The following is a 17409-nucleotide window of genomic DNA, read 5'->3' as shown; positions in this document are numbered from 1 at the left end:
TTTAAATCCTTTTTTTTTAACTCATTGACATTCTGAAAGTGAAAGTGGAGATTTATAGTAATAAACTATAGAAATATTGATTTGTTTCTTACCCAAAGTGATTGCATCACCTCAATAGACATATATTAAACCACTGGAGTCTTGTGGATTACCTTTATGCTGCCTTCATGTGATTTTTGGAGCTTGAAAGGTCTGGTCACCATTCACTTGCATGGTATGGACCTACAGAGCAGAAATATTCTTCTAAAAACCTTCATTTTTGTTCAGCAGAAGAACGAAAGTCATACACATCTGGGATGACATGAGGGTGAGTAAATGATGAGAGAATTTTCATTTTTGGGTGAATTATCCCTGTAAATATATAAACACACACACACACACATATGTAATATAATAACTATACTGTGTATATATATATATATATATATATATATATATATATATATATATATATATATATATGTGTATACTGTATATACGTATATACAGAGATAGTATGAAAGGTAGAATTGGTGAAGTCAAATTAAATAAGATATTAGTGTGCCATAATCACTTGTCTCATATTTCATCTTAGTCAGGTTTGTAGTCCTCCTTGCTCACACATGCTTTTTCAGTTCTGCCCACAAATGTTCTATCAGATTGAAGCCAGGGCTTTGTGATGGCCACTCCAATGCTTTGACTTTGTTGTCATTAAGCCATTTTGCCACAAATCTGGAGGTATGCTTGGAGCAATTGTCCATTTGGAAGACCCAATTGTGACAGAGCTCTAACTTCTTGGCTGATGTCTGGAGATGTTGCTTCAATACATCCACATAATTTTCCTTCTTCATGATGTCATCTATTTTGTGAAGTGCACCAGTCCCTCCTGCAGCAAAGCACCCCACAACATGATGCTGCCACCCCCATGCTTCACAGTTGGGATGTTGTTCTTCGGCTTGAAAGCAAGCCTGACCCCTTTTCCTCCAAACATAACGATGGCCATTATGGCCATTTTGATTCATCAGACCAGGGGACATTTCTCCAAAAAGTAATATATTTGTCCCCATGTGCACTTGCAAACTGTAGTTTGGCTTTTGTGGCGGTTTTGGAGCAGTGGCTTCTTCCTTGCTGAGTTGCCTCTAAGTTTATGTAGATATAAGACTCATTTTACTGTAGATATAGATACTTGTCTACCTGTTTCCACCAGCATCTTCACACTGTCCTTTGCTGTTGTTCTGGGATTGATTTGCACTTTTCACACCAAACTACATTCATCTCTAGGAGACAGAATGCGTCTCATTTCTGAGCAGTATGATGGCTGCAAGGTCCCGTGGTTTTTATACTTGTGTACTATTGTTTGTACAGATGAACGTGGTATATTCAGGCATTTGGAAATTGCTCCCAAGGATGAGCCAGAATGTTTTTGAGGTCTTGGCTGATTTCTTTAGATTTTTCCATGATGTCAAGCAAAGAGGCACTGAGTTTGAAGGTAGGCCTTAAAATACATCCACAGGTACACCTCCAATTGACGCCAACTAGCCTAATTGGCTGATTGCCTTAAGGCTTGACATCATGTCCTGGAATTTTCCAAGCTGTTTAAAGGTACAGTTAACTTAGTGTTTGTAAACATCCAACCCACTGGAATTGTGATATAGTCAATTAAAAGTTAAACAGTCTGTCTGTAAACAATTGTTGGAAAAATTACTTGTCATGCACAAAGTAGATGTCCTAAATGACTTGCCAAAACTATAGTTTGCCAATTGAGTGGTTTAAAAATGGATTTTAATTACTCCAACCTAAGTGTATGTAAACTTCTGACTTCAACTGTGTGTGTGTGTGTGTGTGTGTGTGTGTGTGTGTGTGTGTGTGTGTATATATATATATATATATATATATATATACACAGGTAGGTGTGTGTGTATTTATATATATATATATATATATATATATATATATATATATATATATATATATAAATACACACACACTACTGTTCAAAACTTTGAAACACTTGACTGAAATGTTTCTCATGATCTTAAAAAACTTTTGATCTGAAGGCGTATGCTTAAACGTTTGAAATGTTTCATTATAAAACTAAAATTTTATAAAATTAAAAAAGTTTTTGAAATTGATGACTTGGACAAAATAATAAAGAAAAGAAGCCAATAAGTGCCCATCATAGATGGGAATATATACTGTTTAAAAAGCATCCCAGGGTGAAACCTCAAGAAGTTTGGTTGAGAAAATGTCAAGAGTTCATGTCTGCAAATTCTAGACAAAGGGTGACTATTTTGAAGATGTTAAAATATAACACAGTTTTTATTTATTTTGGATTTAGTTTAGTCACATCATAATTCCCATTGTTCCATTTATGTTATTCCATAGTTTTGATGACTTTACTATTATTCTAAAATGTGAAAAACGAAAAAAATTATAATAAAGAATGAGTGTTTCAAAACTTTTGAACGGTAGTGTATACACCGATCAGCCACAACATTAAAACCACTTGCCTAATATTGTGCAGGTCCCCTTGTGTCGCCAATACAGCTCAGAATATTATTCTGAAATTATATTCTGCTCACTACAATTGTACAGAGTGGTTATCTGAGTTACTGTAGACTTTGTCAGTTTGAACCAGCCTGGCCATTCTCTGTTGATCTCTCTCATCAACAAGGTGTTTCCGTCCACAGAACTGGCACTCACTCACTGGATGTTTTTTTGTTTTTGGCCACATTCAGAGTAAATTCTAGAGACTGTTGTGTGTGAAAATCCCAGTCTGACATACATTTATACACTGAGAAGAGGGCTGGCGCTGTTTTGGCAGCACGAGGGGGACCTAAAAAAATAAAAACAAAAAACAGATAACATGTACACACAATATATGCAGTATAGTATATATTTATATACTGATGAGCCAAAACATTATGACCACCTGCCTAATAAGCTGTTGGTCCACTGCGTGCAGAGTTTTTTTTCCTGGTGAATTTGGAGGCCAGGGCAACACCTTAAACTCTTCATCATGTTCCTCAAACCATCCCCGAACAATGTGTGCAGTATGGTAGGGTACATTATACTGCTGAAAGAGGGCACTGCCATCAGGAATATCATTGCCATGAAGCGGTGTACCTGGGCTGCAACGATGTTTAGGTAGGTGGCACATGTCAAATTGACGTCCACTTGAATGGCCAGACCTTGGGTTTTTCTGCAGAACATTGCCCAGAGCATCACACTCCCTCCACCAGTTTGTTGACTTCCCACAGTGCATCCTGGTTCCATCACTTCCCCAGGTAAATGTCCGTCCACTTGATGTAAAAGAAAATGGGACTCATTGGACCAGGTGACCTGCTTCCACTGCTCCAAGGTCCAGTTCTGACGCTCGTGTGCCCACTGTAGGCACTTTCGACAGTGGATAGGGGACATCATGGGTACTCTGACCGTTCTGCATCCATTCTCAACACTGCTGACCGGGAGCACCCCACAAGGCTAACCATTTCATAGATGCTCTGACCCAGTCATCAGGCCGTAACAATTTGGCCCTTGTCAAAGTCACTCCTGCCCATTTCTCCAGCATTCAACACATTGACTACAAGAACTGATTGTTATCTTAGCATCTAATCTACTCAGACCTTGACACATGGACTTGTTAGGAGATGATCAATGTTATTCACTTCACCTGTGGTCATAATGTTTTGGCTCATCAGTGTATATACACACAGTATATAAACTATAAGTTTTCTTGTTTACTGTATTTAGTGTATAATTTTTAAATGAACATGAAATCAAAATTGACACATTCCTGGTCTAATTGTGCATAATCACTTCATGTTTTTTCAAAATACCATCTATCTCTTTGTAATCTTATATCCAAATGTAGTAACTTGCTTTCCTCTGAAATCACCTCTTTCTGCTGATGTCACTTAGCCCGTGCAGGCTATTGGATAGCGATAACTGATAACCAAATAGATATTTAAGCATTGTTTTAGTAAACTTGCATTTAGGTCTGCCTCTATTCTAATATGTTATGGCAGCTTGTCACAAACCAATCAATTCCCAATGGATCTGCTCTGTGGGTGAGACAGTATAAACTTCCTGACCTGCTGGAGACACACTCTCCCACACACACATGATCTTCTGGCCCAGTGTTTTTGAATCAATACTCACTCCGTGAGCTCCTTAAACCTTTAACCCTGTCCTCTCCACACCTGTCCTACAGGTCAGTCCAGTACTTTTACAGATGTCTCTTTTCATGTGTAGTCCATAGGTAATGCCAAGACCACCAGGAATGACAACAGCAGTCGCTTTGGGAAGTACATTGAGATTGGCTTTGATAAGAGATATCACATCACTGGAGCGAACATGAGGACATATCTACTGGAGAAATCACGAGTCGTATTTCAGGTGAGGATCATGCATGACAATCTGTCCCTGTAAAGAGATGATTTAAGTTTGGTCGCTTTATCATAAAGGGCACTTCTACACTTTTGTAGCATTTTATTTTTCCTCAAGTCTAATTTACAATGTCAGTCAGGGTTTCTTGCACCAAAAACTGTTGTAGTTTAGTGTTCCATGACCATTTCACACCCTCAGAATTAAACACGCTGATTATGCTACTGTACCTTTATGATGTCTGTATATAAATTACCTCTGTTTTGATTGGCTAACTTCTAAATTGAGTAACAAAAATATTTAATAGGTGTTAATATATAAATGTTGGTGGTAGTATGTCATTGATGATGAATGTGATGTCATAATTGTGATTATTTCTGAACGAGCTGTTTCTGCAACTTAGTTTCAGTTAATGTGATCCTGTTAACAGATACGGTTATGTGAAAGTTCAAAAACCAATCCAGAAACTGGTAACTGGATTACATGGTAAGGAAGAAGCCCATGGAAATCCTGGTGATTTTGAGTGTTGCCTCTGGATTGGTTGCCTCTTCTGGCCTCACCGATGGAAATGTTGATCAGTCTCTCTTTACCCTCATACTGTTTTTTCCATGCCTTTTTTCTTTTGGAATACTGAATGAATAAATGTGCAGTTTTTTCTCTAGAATTTTAAACTACATGTCTGCTGTGTTTTAAAATTACTACCAGATGTTATCAAACACTTAGTGATCCCAGAGAACAAGGCCATGTCCATGGCAATATGTTTTAGGTGGAAAACACAAAATGTTTCTATATGTTTTGGCCTTCCCTCCACACGGAGACACAGTTTTTCCCAGAGCAAACTGAGCTTTTCGAACGCTCTCCCAAGTGAATACATTTGCAAACACTGTCTTCACGTTGTACTGTAGTGTGGACTGGGAAAATGGAGATATTAGAAAGCAATGACGTATTTGTTCACATGACACAGTCATGTGATCTATTCAACCCAAAACAATCAAGATGGCAACCCATGTTGTAGCGGCATTGTTGTGCCTGCTAACCGTTAAAGATAAATGTTGCTTCTAGCAACTTTAAAAAACGTTTGAAAATGGCATTGTGGATGGAGAAGTGTTCTCAAATTTATCAAGAATAATGTGGACATCGCATAAGTGTGCATGTGTGGTTGTATGTAGTTACACATTCATAGAGCTGTATTGAATGTTTGTAAGATGTTTAATAGCTTATCTTATAATTCCTAATTATGGGTCCAAGCACTAAAACCTTAAATCCAAGAGGCACCAAATTTGGCAGGATGGTCCCAAAAAAAAACACTACTCATGTGCCGACCTTAGGTGGCCCTATAATAAGTTTTGTTACATTTCTGCTAATATCTTCATAACTGTAGAGGCTACAATAAAATATATTTTTGAGTCAATTAAACCAAAACGTATATTTCCATCTTTACAATTTTTCTACCATTTTGACCAGCGGTTTTGGAGTAAAATAAAAATGGGCTTTTTCAGAAAACTCGAAGTATCGGACTGAAATTAAATCTGTGTTGTATGTATACTAATCCTTGTAATTTCCAAAACCCAATACCTAAAAAGTAACTAGAGTACTTATAAATGAAATGACTTTGCATCTGACAGATCTTTTCTTTCAAATTTGGCAATTTTGGTCATTTTTTCCCCTTTTCCAAACTACTTGAATGCCTATAAATATGGGTTCAAGCACCAAAACTGTAAATCCAAGAGACACCAAATTTGGCAGGATGGACCCAAATTGCCCAGCTACTGAGGTGATACATCAGATTAGAGACTGAACTTTATATTAAAATGTTATATTTTAATATATAGTAATTCGATAATTATTATGAGATAATTCACACAAAAATCATGTAATACATTTTTCTTGTGAAACTCATGAAATAAAAGGGATGGGGCTGTTAAGCTTAAACATTCACAAAAAACAAACAAAAATAAAAGTAGTCAATATAACCCATGCACTATACTTTTTCTGAAGTCTTCTGAAGTTTTGTGAGAGAAATAAACCCAAATTTAAGGTGTTATTTGCAGAATTATGAATTCAGACCTTGTCTCAAGACGCCTTGAGACATGTTAGAGGTTTGTCACGTGACATGCAGGAGCCAATGGGATCATTGATGCGTATTGATGCCTGTCACCACGTTTTTTAAGAGTGGCAGTGCCAAGGGCAGTGCTATGCTTTAAGTCATGCGTGCCAAATCAGTGGGCATGGCCATGCAGTTTTTGTTAACAATTTTATTGATTCCAATCATAAAACATACAAACTCAACTGAATCAATTATTCACATTAAACCTATCCCCCGACACAAACATGCACTACTGTGGTCACCAACAACTAGAACATAAAAAAAGAAGAGCATTCAAACAACATCAATAATACACATAAGACTCCAGCCGACTTCCATCCCTTGAGGATGACTTTTCTGCCAATCATGACTCCGGCTAGAACCCAACTTTTTAAATATCTGTCCCCAATATTAACAGCCATCCCATCACCCAAGATACAGAGTCTACGGCAGAATGAAAATTGAATGTCCAATACCTCACACATAAAGCTCTGAACCCCCAACCAAATTCTTGGATCTTAACACATCCCCAAAAGACATGGGTTGTGTCCCCGTCTTCTGATTGCCACCACCAGCAGGTGGGTGTGTCTTTAAGACCCAACCTGTACAATCTAGAGGGGGTCCAGTAGAATCTTTGCAAAATCTTAAATTGCAGCAGACGGACCCTTGCATCTCTGGATGCAGACATGATGCTTTTTAGTATTCTATCCCACACTCCCTCCTCCAATACCAAATTTAATCTCCCATAATCTCTTGAGTGAAGACGAAGCTCCATCCTCCAGACTCTGAATTAACAGGGAGTAATACACTGATGTCTCATGACCTTTTCTAAAAGCAGTAATCACCACTCCCAGAGTAACTTCTGCTTTGGGGGGGGTGTATACCACTCCCCAAAATAGTACAGAACAGGTGGCGCAGCTGTAAATACCTAAAGAACTGAGATCTAGGAATCTTAAAATGCCTATGTAACTTGTTGAAATGTAATCTGGGACGATTACCATTCCAAATAAAGGACTTCACTAAGCTATCAAATTGCATAAAATAAAATCTATAGGGAGAAACAGGTTGGTAGTTGAATTTTGGAATACAATTCATTTTAATAACATTAACCTTCCCAATCATAGATAAATGTAATGAAGCCCACCTGCCCACATCGCTCGAAAACCTTTTTATTAAAGGGTCCAAATGAAGTCAACTAAATCAGACAAATTTGCTGGGAATAAAATGCCCAAATACTTACAATAATGCCCTGTTTGGGCCGCTGGAAAGTACCTGGTTGAAAAGCCATTATTGGGCAGTACACTGTCAGAGCCAAAGCTTCAGATTTAGACCAATTGACTCTGTAACCTGAGAATTTAGAAAAGGAATTAATAATCCTGTGAAGGCAAGGCATCGATCTAATGGGGTCAGAGATGAATAATAAAATATAATTTCTGTAAAGCAAAAGCTTATTTGACACAACTCCAGCCATCACCCCTGAAAAATCATCCTCCTCTCTTATCGCGGCTGCTAATGGATCCAGGGCAAGACAGAACAAAAATGGGGAAAGAGGGCAACCCAGATAATCCCATTCTACCATATCAAACGCCTTTTCGGGAGATGGCAGCGACCGGAGTCTGATCATTCCCCACTGACCACATGATATTGATGAAACCCCTAATGTTATCAAAAGAGCTGTGGCCCCAAATAAACCCCACCTGATCTATGTGTATAAGAGATATCATAACTTTACTTAATCGGTTAGCCAAAAGTTTTGACAACATTTTTACATCTAGCTGCATCAAGGAAATTGGATGGTAACTTTTACACTCGTTTGGATCTTTGTCCTTTTTAAGAATCAGACTGATCTGGGCTTGTGTCATGGTTGGTAGAAACTTTCCTTTCTTTAATGATTCCATATATACTTGGAACAAAACCGGAGCCAGTTCTGTAGCATAAGATCTAAAAAAATTCAGCGGCAAAGCCATCTGGCCCTGGAGCCTTCCCTGTAGGTAAGGCCTTAATTACCTCGTCAAGCTCCTCCAAGATTATCTCATAATCAAAATATTTGTCATTTGTCATCAGTCGTCATTTTAGGGAGATCTAATGGTTCCACAAACTTTCTAATATCTTCATCAGTCGACAATGACGTGGAACTAAAAAGATCAAGATAGAATTCTTTAAAAACATTATTAATATATAAAAAATTCACCACCAGCAGAAGAATGGTTGAAAAAGACTCTCTCTGTTTTATATATCTGGGCAAAAGCTTCCCTGCTTTGTCCCCTGACTCAAAGTATGACTGTTTAGCCCTAAATAACCAAAGCATCACCTTCCGTGACAAAATAGTATTATCAATCGGGTAAATTCTCTGAGGCCATAAGATAACATTCGGCGCTTCAGCTCTGCCTCGGCACTTTTAATATTCCCTTGCAACTCCACGAGTTCTCGTGCTTTGGATTTTTTGATGAATAAGGCATACTGTATGATCCGACCCCTAAGAACCGCCTTAAGTGCCTCCCAAATGCCCATGCAGTTTTGGTATTTTTGTGCAAGCATTCGCTAAGTCTAGGTGCAAGTGGGATTGGCAAAATTGCGCAGGCAAAGCGCTAATGGGCTGGGTTAAATTCAATTTAATTCTGAGATTCTTTTCTAGCACTGTCTGTATTCGATTATATCCATACCCTTTCCCGCACCAGTGATATAAACAAAGGCAACACATTCAAAAAGATGGTAGTGTAAATGGACTGTATACAGTGAATTAGAAGAATCAAAATATGGACTTTTGTGCATTAACTGCTTCCTTGTTGAATGTCAGGCATATTTCTATGACAATGACTCATTTAATATGCATGTTCTCATGTGTATTTTGGATTTATGCTCCGTTAAATTATAGAGAATGTAAGTGTTATTAATCATTTTCATCTACCGACACACAAATCATGGCTAGTATTAAAAGTCAATGTATCGGCCTTCCAGGTAAGACTGTGGATTTTAGAATGCACTTCACTTCTACCGGTCGATTTAGATTTTGAAAAATGTAATTCATTTATTAAAGCACAACAATATTTCTAAATTTAAATTACACTTTAAACAAAATGAAAATATTATAAAAATAACAAAGTGGTCCAAAAAAATCATACCAAATCCAAACATTTTACTTTTTTCAACTTCCACTGGCCCCTTTTACAGTGGCTCAGAAATCACTCTAGGGGCACTGACTACCACCCCTGGAGTTCGCAAGTTTGAATCCCAGGGCATGCTGAGTGACACCAGTCAGGTCTCATAAGTAACCAAAGTGGCCCAGTTGCTAGGGAGGGTAGAGTCACATGGGGTAACCTCCTTGGGGTTCCCTATAATGTGGTTCTTGCTCTTGGTGGGGCACGTGGTGAATTGTGTGTGGATGCCGCGGTGGATGGCGTGAAGCCTCCACAGTGCTATGTCTCTGTGGTAATGTGCTTAACAAGCCACGTGAAAAGATGCACGGGTTGACGGTCTCAGACGTGGGGGCAACTGAGGTTCGTCCTCCACCACCCGAATTGAGACGAGTTGCTATGCCACCAAGAGGACCTAGAGTGCATTGGGAATTGGGCATTGCAAATTGGGGAGAAGAACAGGAAAAAATAAAATAAAAAATTAACTCTAGGACAAAAAGTTGAAAAATACCCATTTAAATTAGATCATAAATACAACAAAAATACAATAAATAAGTACATATAGCCTAAACATAATAACAATGATAACTGAAAAAAACAAAATAATGAGCTCTACAAAGTTTAACACATCTAATAATTTTTGGTTTCATAAAACGTCTATTAACAGGAACTTAATTTGATGTTCCCGTATATTTTCAGAGTTTGGACATCCACTTCCTGGTGGAATCTCAAAACTGCAAATGCAGGAACTGGACTTTGCGCTGAAAACAGGCATGCTTTCACAAACGTTTCTCTGGAAAATAGCAAATCGCGCTTTCAGGCACTTCATTAACATACAATACATTCAAAGTTTGCGCACATACACCCACAGATAGGGCAAATACTTCCACCCATGCCCACTTGTGCTTTGCTCTGGCACTAGAATTACACTTAGAATTTGCGATCTCATGAAAAGTGGATAAGACCTAGCGCACTGTCTTACACATAATGCTGCGCTTAGTGCGCTCATGAAATTAGGGCCCCAAATGTCATTAGTTCTCACATGTCTGGTGACCAGTCGTCATTGGCGTCAAACCTGGCTTTCTGCGTCAAGAGGCACCATACTCTTTGAATGGATGCCATTAGATTTCAGAGCTATACTGCTGAGGCAAATTTTTATAAATAATTCCTCAAACAAAGTTATTGTATGACTTCAGAAGACTAAAAAATATAATGCATGAGTCATATGGACTACTTTAATGTTATAGCGACAATGTTTTTTTGTCATTTTTGGTGCTCGACTGCACCGTCTCTATTTACTTTTATTGTTTGGAAAATAGCAGTTTGGACATTCTACTAAATGTCTTCTTTTTTATTTTATGAAAAAATAATACGTTTGGAATTATATTAGGGTGAACAAATGATTCTTTAAATTCTGCTGTTTTGTCAGCTGTTTCTTGTCTTTCTGCGGCTTTATCGCATATGAGTTTGAACATATGCGTAATATGAAAGTGCATTGAGAAATGACATGAGACACACTCTGGAGCAGTCAGGCTGCCACACCCTCTGAAGCACACTGCACGTCAGCTCTATTAATAGCTCCTCTCAAATACCTCTCAGATTTCATTTGCACAGATATTTTCTTCCCGTGAAGGCTCCTGTGTCTGTCTGCAGTTTGATAACTCATTGAGCAATACTACTGCCATCTCTCAGCCCCTCTACCTGCCACAAAATCTGAATATTATAGAAGTCAGTCATCCTCGGTTAAATGTAGCTTTACTCAGTATGACTATGCAGTATTTACTGTGCAACTGTAGAAATGTGTTAACCCGTAGAGATTATAAATCTGCAGTTTAAAGTAAAGAAATTCAACACCAAGCAAAAGACTGCAGTCTACTCTACGAACTGTGTCTCAGCGAGGTCTTCCGGTGTAGGCGGCTTTGTTAATTATAATGGGAGTGATTTAGTTTTGAAGCATCAAGCCATTATAGATGCTGTATATCTGTAGATTGCCGGGCAACATCAAAACTTGCAGAATTCAATATAGATTTCAGTTAATGGGCGATCACATTATGTGCATGTATCGGCTATTTTACAGCAGCTTCATCTAGTCAGATTTATAATGTATTTGTGTTTTGAATTTTATGTTTACAAATGTAAATGTTACATAATATGAAACTGATGCCATGCTTTTGCACAGATGCCAGGCTTATTATTCATTATTTAGGTCAATTTGAAATGATAATTCAGTGCGATTTAAAAGTTTCCAAAATATCATGTTAAAAAAAATGTATGCAATTAATCATGCCCACTGATTGTACTTACATTTTTGTATTGTTTAATCACTTGTCTGCCACAAAAATGTAATGTAATATAGGATAAAATATAATGCAGTGTAATAAAATAAAATTGTTTTGGTTGTTATATGTTGAATTATCTTTATTTTATGGCCTTTCTTAACAAAAAAAAAAACATTAATTGTGATTAATTTAATGAATTAATATGCATCTCATGTTAAAATTAAATCAGTTCATACTCCTATTCATTATTTTAAAAAACATATCTTTTTTTTACGTCCATCAAGTTCCAAATATTTAAAGGAAACTAATTCAATAAAAATAATCACATTTAAATATAGATTTGTTTCAGATATATAATAATTTAATTAGCATTACCATGTAATATAAAACTATTTGGGGATTGTATGTGTATATAACAATGAGCCAAATCATTATGACCACCTACCTAATATGCAGTTGGTCTTATGCATGCCGCCAAAACAGCGCCGACCCTCCCAGGCCCTCTGAAGGTGTCCTGTGGTATCTGGCACTAAGATATTAGCAGCAGATCCTTCAAGTCCTGTAAGTTGTGAGGTGGAGCTGCCGTGGATCGGACTTGTTGGTCCAGCACATCCCACAGATGCTCAATCGGATTGAGATTTGGGGAATTTGGAGGGCAAGGCAACACCTTGAACACTTTGTACATGTTCCTCAAACCATTCCTGAAGAATGTGTGTATTGTGGCAAGGCATATTCTCCTGCTGAACGAGGGCACTGCCATCAGGGAATACCATTGCTATGAAGCGGTGTACCTGGTCTGAAACTATGTTTAGGTAGGTGGCACGTGTCAAAACGACGTCCACATGAAGGCAGAACATTGCCCAGAGCATCACACTCCCTCCACCGGCTTATCTTCCCACAATACATTCTGGTGCTATCACTTCCCCAGGTAAACGGTGCACACATACACAGCCGTCCACGTGATGAAGAAAATTGGACTCATCAAAGCAGGAGACCTTCTTCCACTGCTACAAGATCCAGTTTTGACACTCACCCATTGCTCCTGCAATCAACATATTGACTACGAGAACTGATTGTTCACTTCCCATCTAATCCACCCAGACCTTGACATGTGGCCTTGTTAGGAAATAATGAATGTTATTTGCTTCACCTGTGAGTGGTCATAATGTTTTGGCTAATCAGTGTGTATATATACTGTATGTTTTTAATTTTTTTTATTATTATTTACGAATAAATATTTTTGATTTAGTATTTATTACACATGATAAAGTGAGTATGTTTTTTGATATCACTTATGCTGTGATATGGGACCCACGCCAACCTGTCCTGTAGGCCCAGTCCTGTATAAATCGTATTACTTGGCCCAGGTATGAGAGACAAGGCTGATATTCAAAGGACTCTGAAAGGGTTAAACAGATCAGGAATGAAGATAATGGAGTTAAACACATCTGTCCAACATTGTGTAACACACTCATACAAGCTACTGTTGTGTGTTGGGAAATTCTTGAGTTAGGTGTGTGTCCTGAGGTTTGTAACTGAAGGCTGTACACATACCTGCGTTGAGTTATGAATTGTGAATTGTGTTCAAAGTGACACACAAGCTTGCTCAACTAGAAATATTTGCATTCACATACTTGTGTAGAGTCTGTTTTGGACCATTGAGTGAGCTCTTATGATTGCAATATTAAATCAGTGTAGAATTAATGACCAGATTTGTTCATTATTTTTCAATTAATTTTGATCAAGGTGGTTATAAATCTAGTGGTAGAATCCAGTAAGAAAATTAAGATTTAGTTTTTTTACCACAATGTATTATGTATTGGTAGTTACTTTGGTGGGATTAAGATGCACAGAGAGAGATATGGAGTATCAAATAATTGTGATGAAGAATTTCTACGTATGTTTTGGGCAGTAAATGAGTATCGTAGAGGATCTGGTCCACATTGGAGCTTATTCTGTACAAGAACTGCCAATTTAGCGGCATTTTACACTGAATGTGTAATCTTTCTGTCTGTCTGTCTGTCTGTCTGTCTGTTCATGTATCTATCTATCTGTCTGTCTGTTCATGTGCCTGCCTGCCTGTCTGTCTGTCTGTCTGTTCATCTATCTATCTATCTATCTATCTATCTATCTGTCTGTCTGTCTGTCTGTCTGTCTGTCTGTCTGTTCATGTATCTATCTATCTGTCTGTCTGTTCATGTGCCTGCCTGCCTGTCTGTCTGTCTGTCTGTTCATCTATCTATCTATCTATCTATCTATCTATCTATCTATCTATCTATCTATCTATCTATCTGTCTGTCTGTCTGTCTGTCTGTCTGTCTGTCTGTCTGTCTGTCTGTCTGTCTGTCTGTCTGTCTGTTCATGTATCTATCCCTCTGTCTGTCTGTTCATGTGCCTGCCTGCCTGCCTGTCTGTCTGTCTGTCCATGTATCTATCTGTCTGACTGTCTGTCTGTCTGTCTGTTCATGTATCCATCTGTCTGTCTGTTCATATATGTCTGTCTGTCTGTCTGTTCATGTATCCATCTGTCTGTCTGTTCATATATCTATCTGTCTGTCTGTCTGTCTGTCTGTTCATGTATCTATCTCTATCTATCTCTCTGACTGTCTGTCTGTCTGTTCATGTATCTATCTATCTGTCTGTCTGTCTGTCTGTCTGTTCGTTCATGTATCCATCTGTCTGTCTGTTCATATATCTATCTTTCTATCTATCTGTCTGTCTGTCTGTTCATGTATCTATCTATCTATCTATCTGTCTGTCTGTCTGTCTGTCTGTCTGTCTGTCTGTTCATGTATCTATCTATCTGTCTGTCTGTTCATGTGCCTGCCTGCCTGTCTGTCTGTCTGTCTGTCTGTTCATCTATCTATCTGTCTGTCTGTCTGTCTGTTCATGTATCTATCTATCTGTCTGTCTGTTAATGTGCCTGCCTGCCTGCCTGTCTGTCTGTTCATATATCTAGCTGTCTGTGTGTGTCTCTTCATGCATCTGTCTTTCTGTCTGTCCATGTATCTATCTATCAGTCTGTCTGTCTGTGTATCTATCTGTCTATCTGTCTGTCTGTTCGTTCATGTATCCATCTGTCTGTCTGTTCATATATCTAGCTGTCTGTGTGTCTCTTTATGTATCTGTCTTTCTGTCTGTCCATGTATCTATCTGTCTGACTGTCTTGTGTCTGTCTGTTCATGTATCTATCTATCAGTCTGTCTGTCTGTTCATGTATCTATCTGTCTATCTGTCTGTCTGTTCGTTCATGTATCCATCTGTCTGTCTGTTCATATATCTAGTTGTCTGTGTGTCTCTTCATGTATCTGTCTGACTGTCTGTTATTGCTGGGGCTTTGTTCAGGAGCGGGTTTGGTTATTAGCAATAATGAATAGTTATCAAATATAATTATGAATGTCTAAACTGCTGGCAACAAAAGTGAGTACACCCCTAAGTGAAAATGCTCAAATTGGGCCCAAAGTATCAATATTTTGTGTGGCCACCATTATTTTCCAGCACTGCTTTAACCCTCTTGGGCATGGAGTTCACCAGAGCTTCACAGGTTGCCACTGGAGTCCTCTTCCACTCCTCCATGACGACATCACAGAGCCGGTGGATGTTAGAGACCTTGTGCTCCTCCACCTTCTGTTTGAGGATGCCCCACAGATGCTCAATAGTATTTAGGTCTGGAAACATAATTGGCCAGTCCATCACCTTCACCCTCAGCTTCTTTAGCAAGGCAGTGGTCATCTTGGAGGTGTGTTTGGGGTCGTTATCATGCTGGAATACTGCCCTGCGGCCCAGTCTCCGAAGGGAGGGGATCATGCTCTGCTTCAGTATGTCACAGTACATGTTGGCATTCATGGTTCCCTCAATGAACTGTAGCTCCCCAGTGCCGGAGGCACTCATGCAGCCCCAGACCATGACGCTTCCACCACCATGCTTGACTGTAGGCAAGACACACTTGTCTTTGTACTCCTCACTTGGTTTCCGCCACACACGCTTGACACCATCTGAACCAAATAAGTTTATCTCTGTCTCATCAGACCACAGGACATGGTTCCAGTAATCCATGTCCTTAGTTTGCTTGTCTTCAGAAAACTGTTTGCGGGCTTTCTTGTGTATCATCTTTAGAAGAGGCTTCCTTCTGGATGATGCAATGTGCGGCGTATGGTCTGAGCACTGACAGGCTGACCCCCCACCCCTTCAACCTCTGCAGCAATGCTGGCAGCACTCATATGTCTATCTCCCAAAAACAACCTCTGGATATGATGCTGCATATGGTGCACGTGCACTCAACTTCTTTGGTCGATCACGGCGAGGCCTGTTCTGAGTGGAACCTGTCCTGTTAAACCGCTGTATGGTCTTGGCCATCATGCTGCAGCTCAGTGTCAGCGTCTTGGCAATCTTCTTATAGCCTAGGCCATCTTTATGTAGAGCAACAATAATTTTTTTCAGATCCTCAGAAAGTTCTTTGCCATGAGGTGCCATGTTAACTTCCAGTGACCAGTTTGAGGGAGTGTGAGAGCGATGACACCAAATTTAACACACCTGCTACCCATTCACACCTGAGACCTTGTAACACTAACGAGTCACATGACACCAGGGAGGGAAAATGGCTAATTGGGCCCAATTTGGACATCTTCACTTAGGGGTGTACTCACTTTTGTTGCCAGTGGTTAGACATTAATGGCTGTGTGTTGAGTTATTTTGAGGGGACAGCAAATTTACACTGTTTACACTCACTACTTTACATTGTAGCAAAGTGTAATTTCTTCAGTGTTGTCACATGAAAAGATATAATCAAATATTTACAAAACTGTGAGGGGTGTACTCACTTTTGTGAGATACTGTGTATGTGTATATATATATATATATATATATATATATATATATATATATATATATATATATATATATATATATATATTATTTGGCTTTTTGCACGCGCACACACAAAATTGTGTGTGTACATTTTCTAATCAGTATTTCTGTCCATCCCAAAGTAAAAATCACTGATTATTTCCCAGACATAACTTATAAAACAAAGTGGAATATACTGGTCTGCTTGTAAATATCTAGTTGACATCCAACCGACATTACATGAGGCTCAGTCTCTCTGATAAAGCACTAATCGCACATGTACAGACCTCTCATCTGCTTTAAAACCTCTGATGACACTTCACACACATCAAAACACAGACACACTAATCTAATCATATGTTCCAAATAAGTGTCTCAGACATGTTAAAGTGTTTGCATGCAGCTTCTGTAACATAAGTGATTGGTCCATAATACATTTTTTTATGTTTAGTCCTTGAAGTGTTTTACTGGAGTTCAAGTGCACACTGAACCAACTGTTGATGCTAAAAAGTGTTTGTGTTTTTCCATCATATGCAGGCGGATGAAGAGAGGAACTATCACGTCTTCTATCAGCTGTGTGCGTCGGCCCACCTGCCTGAGTTAAAAGCCCTCAAACTTGGTGAGAAAGACACACATCAACAGCGCATTTCAATCAAGAGGAAAATTTCATTTTGAGAATTTTTTATTTTATTTCTAATAA

The 17409-nt window shown here is 38.6% G+C and overlaps 1 protein-coding gene across 1 annotated transcript in view; it reads left to right on the top strand.

The window, feature by feature from the left end:
* LOC127661204 (unconventional myosin-Va-like) overlaps positions 1-17409 on the top strand; it is a 146808-nt gene that overhangs the window by 31031 nt on the left and 98368 nt on the right. Inside the window, exons 6-7 of the mRNA XM_052151811.1 lie at positions 4234-4377; positions 17247-17328. Coding sequence (XP_052007771.1) covers positions 4234-4377; positions 17247-17328 — 226 coding nt within the window. The remainder of the gene's footprint in view (positions 1-4233; positions 4378-17246; positions 17329-17409) is intronic.

The sequence above is a fragment of the Xyrauchen texanus genome, chromosome 21, assembly GCF_025860055.1.
Source record: "Xyrauchen texanus isolate HMW12.3.18 chromosome 21, RBS_HiC_50CHRs, whole genome shotgun sequence".
NCBI classification, from domain to species: Eukaryota; Metazoa; Chordata; class Actinopteri; order Cypriniformes; family Catostomidae; genus Xyrauchen; species Xyrauchen texanus.
This window is presented reverse-complemented; position numbering and strand designations above follow the sequence as displayed.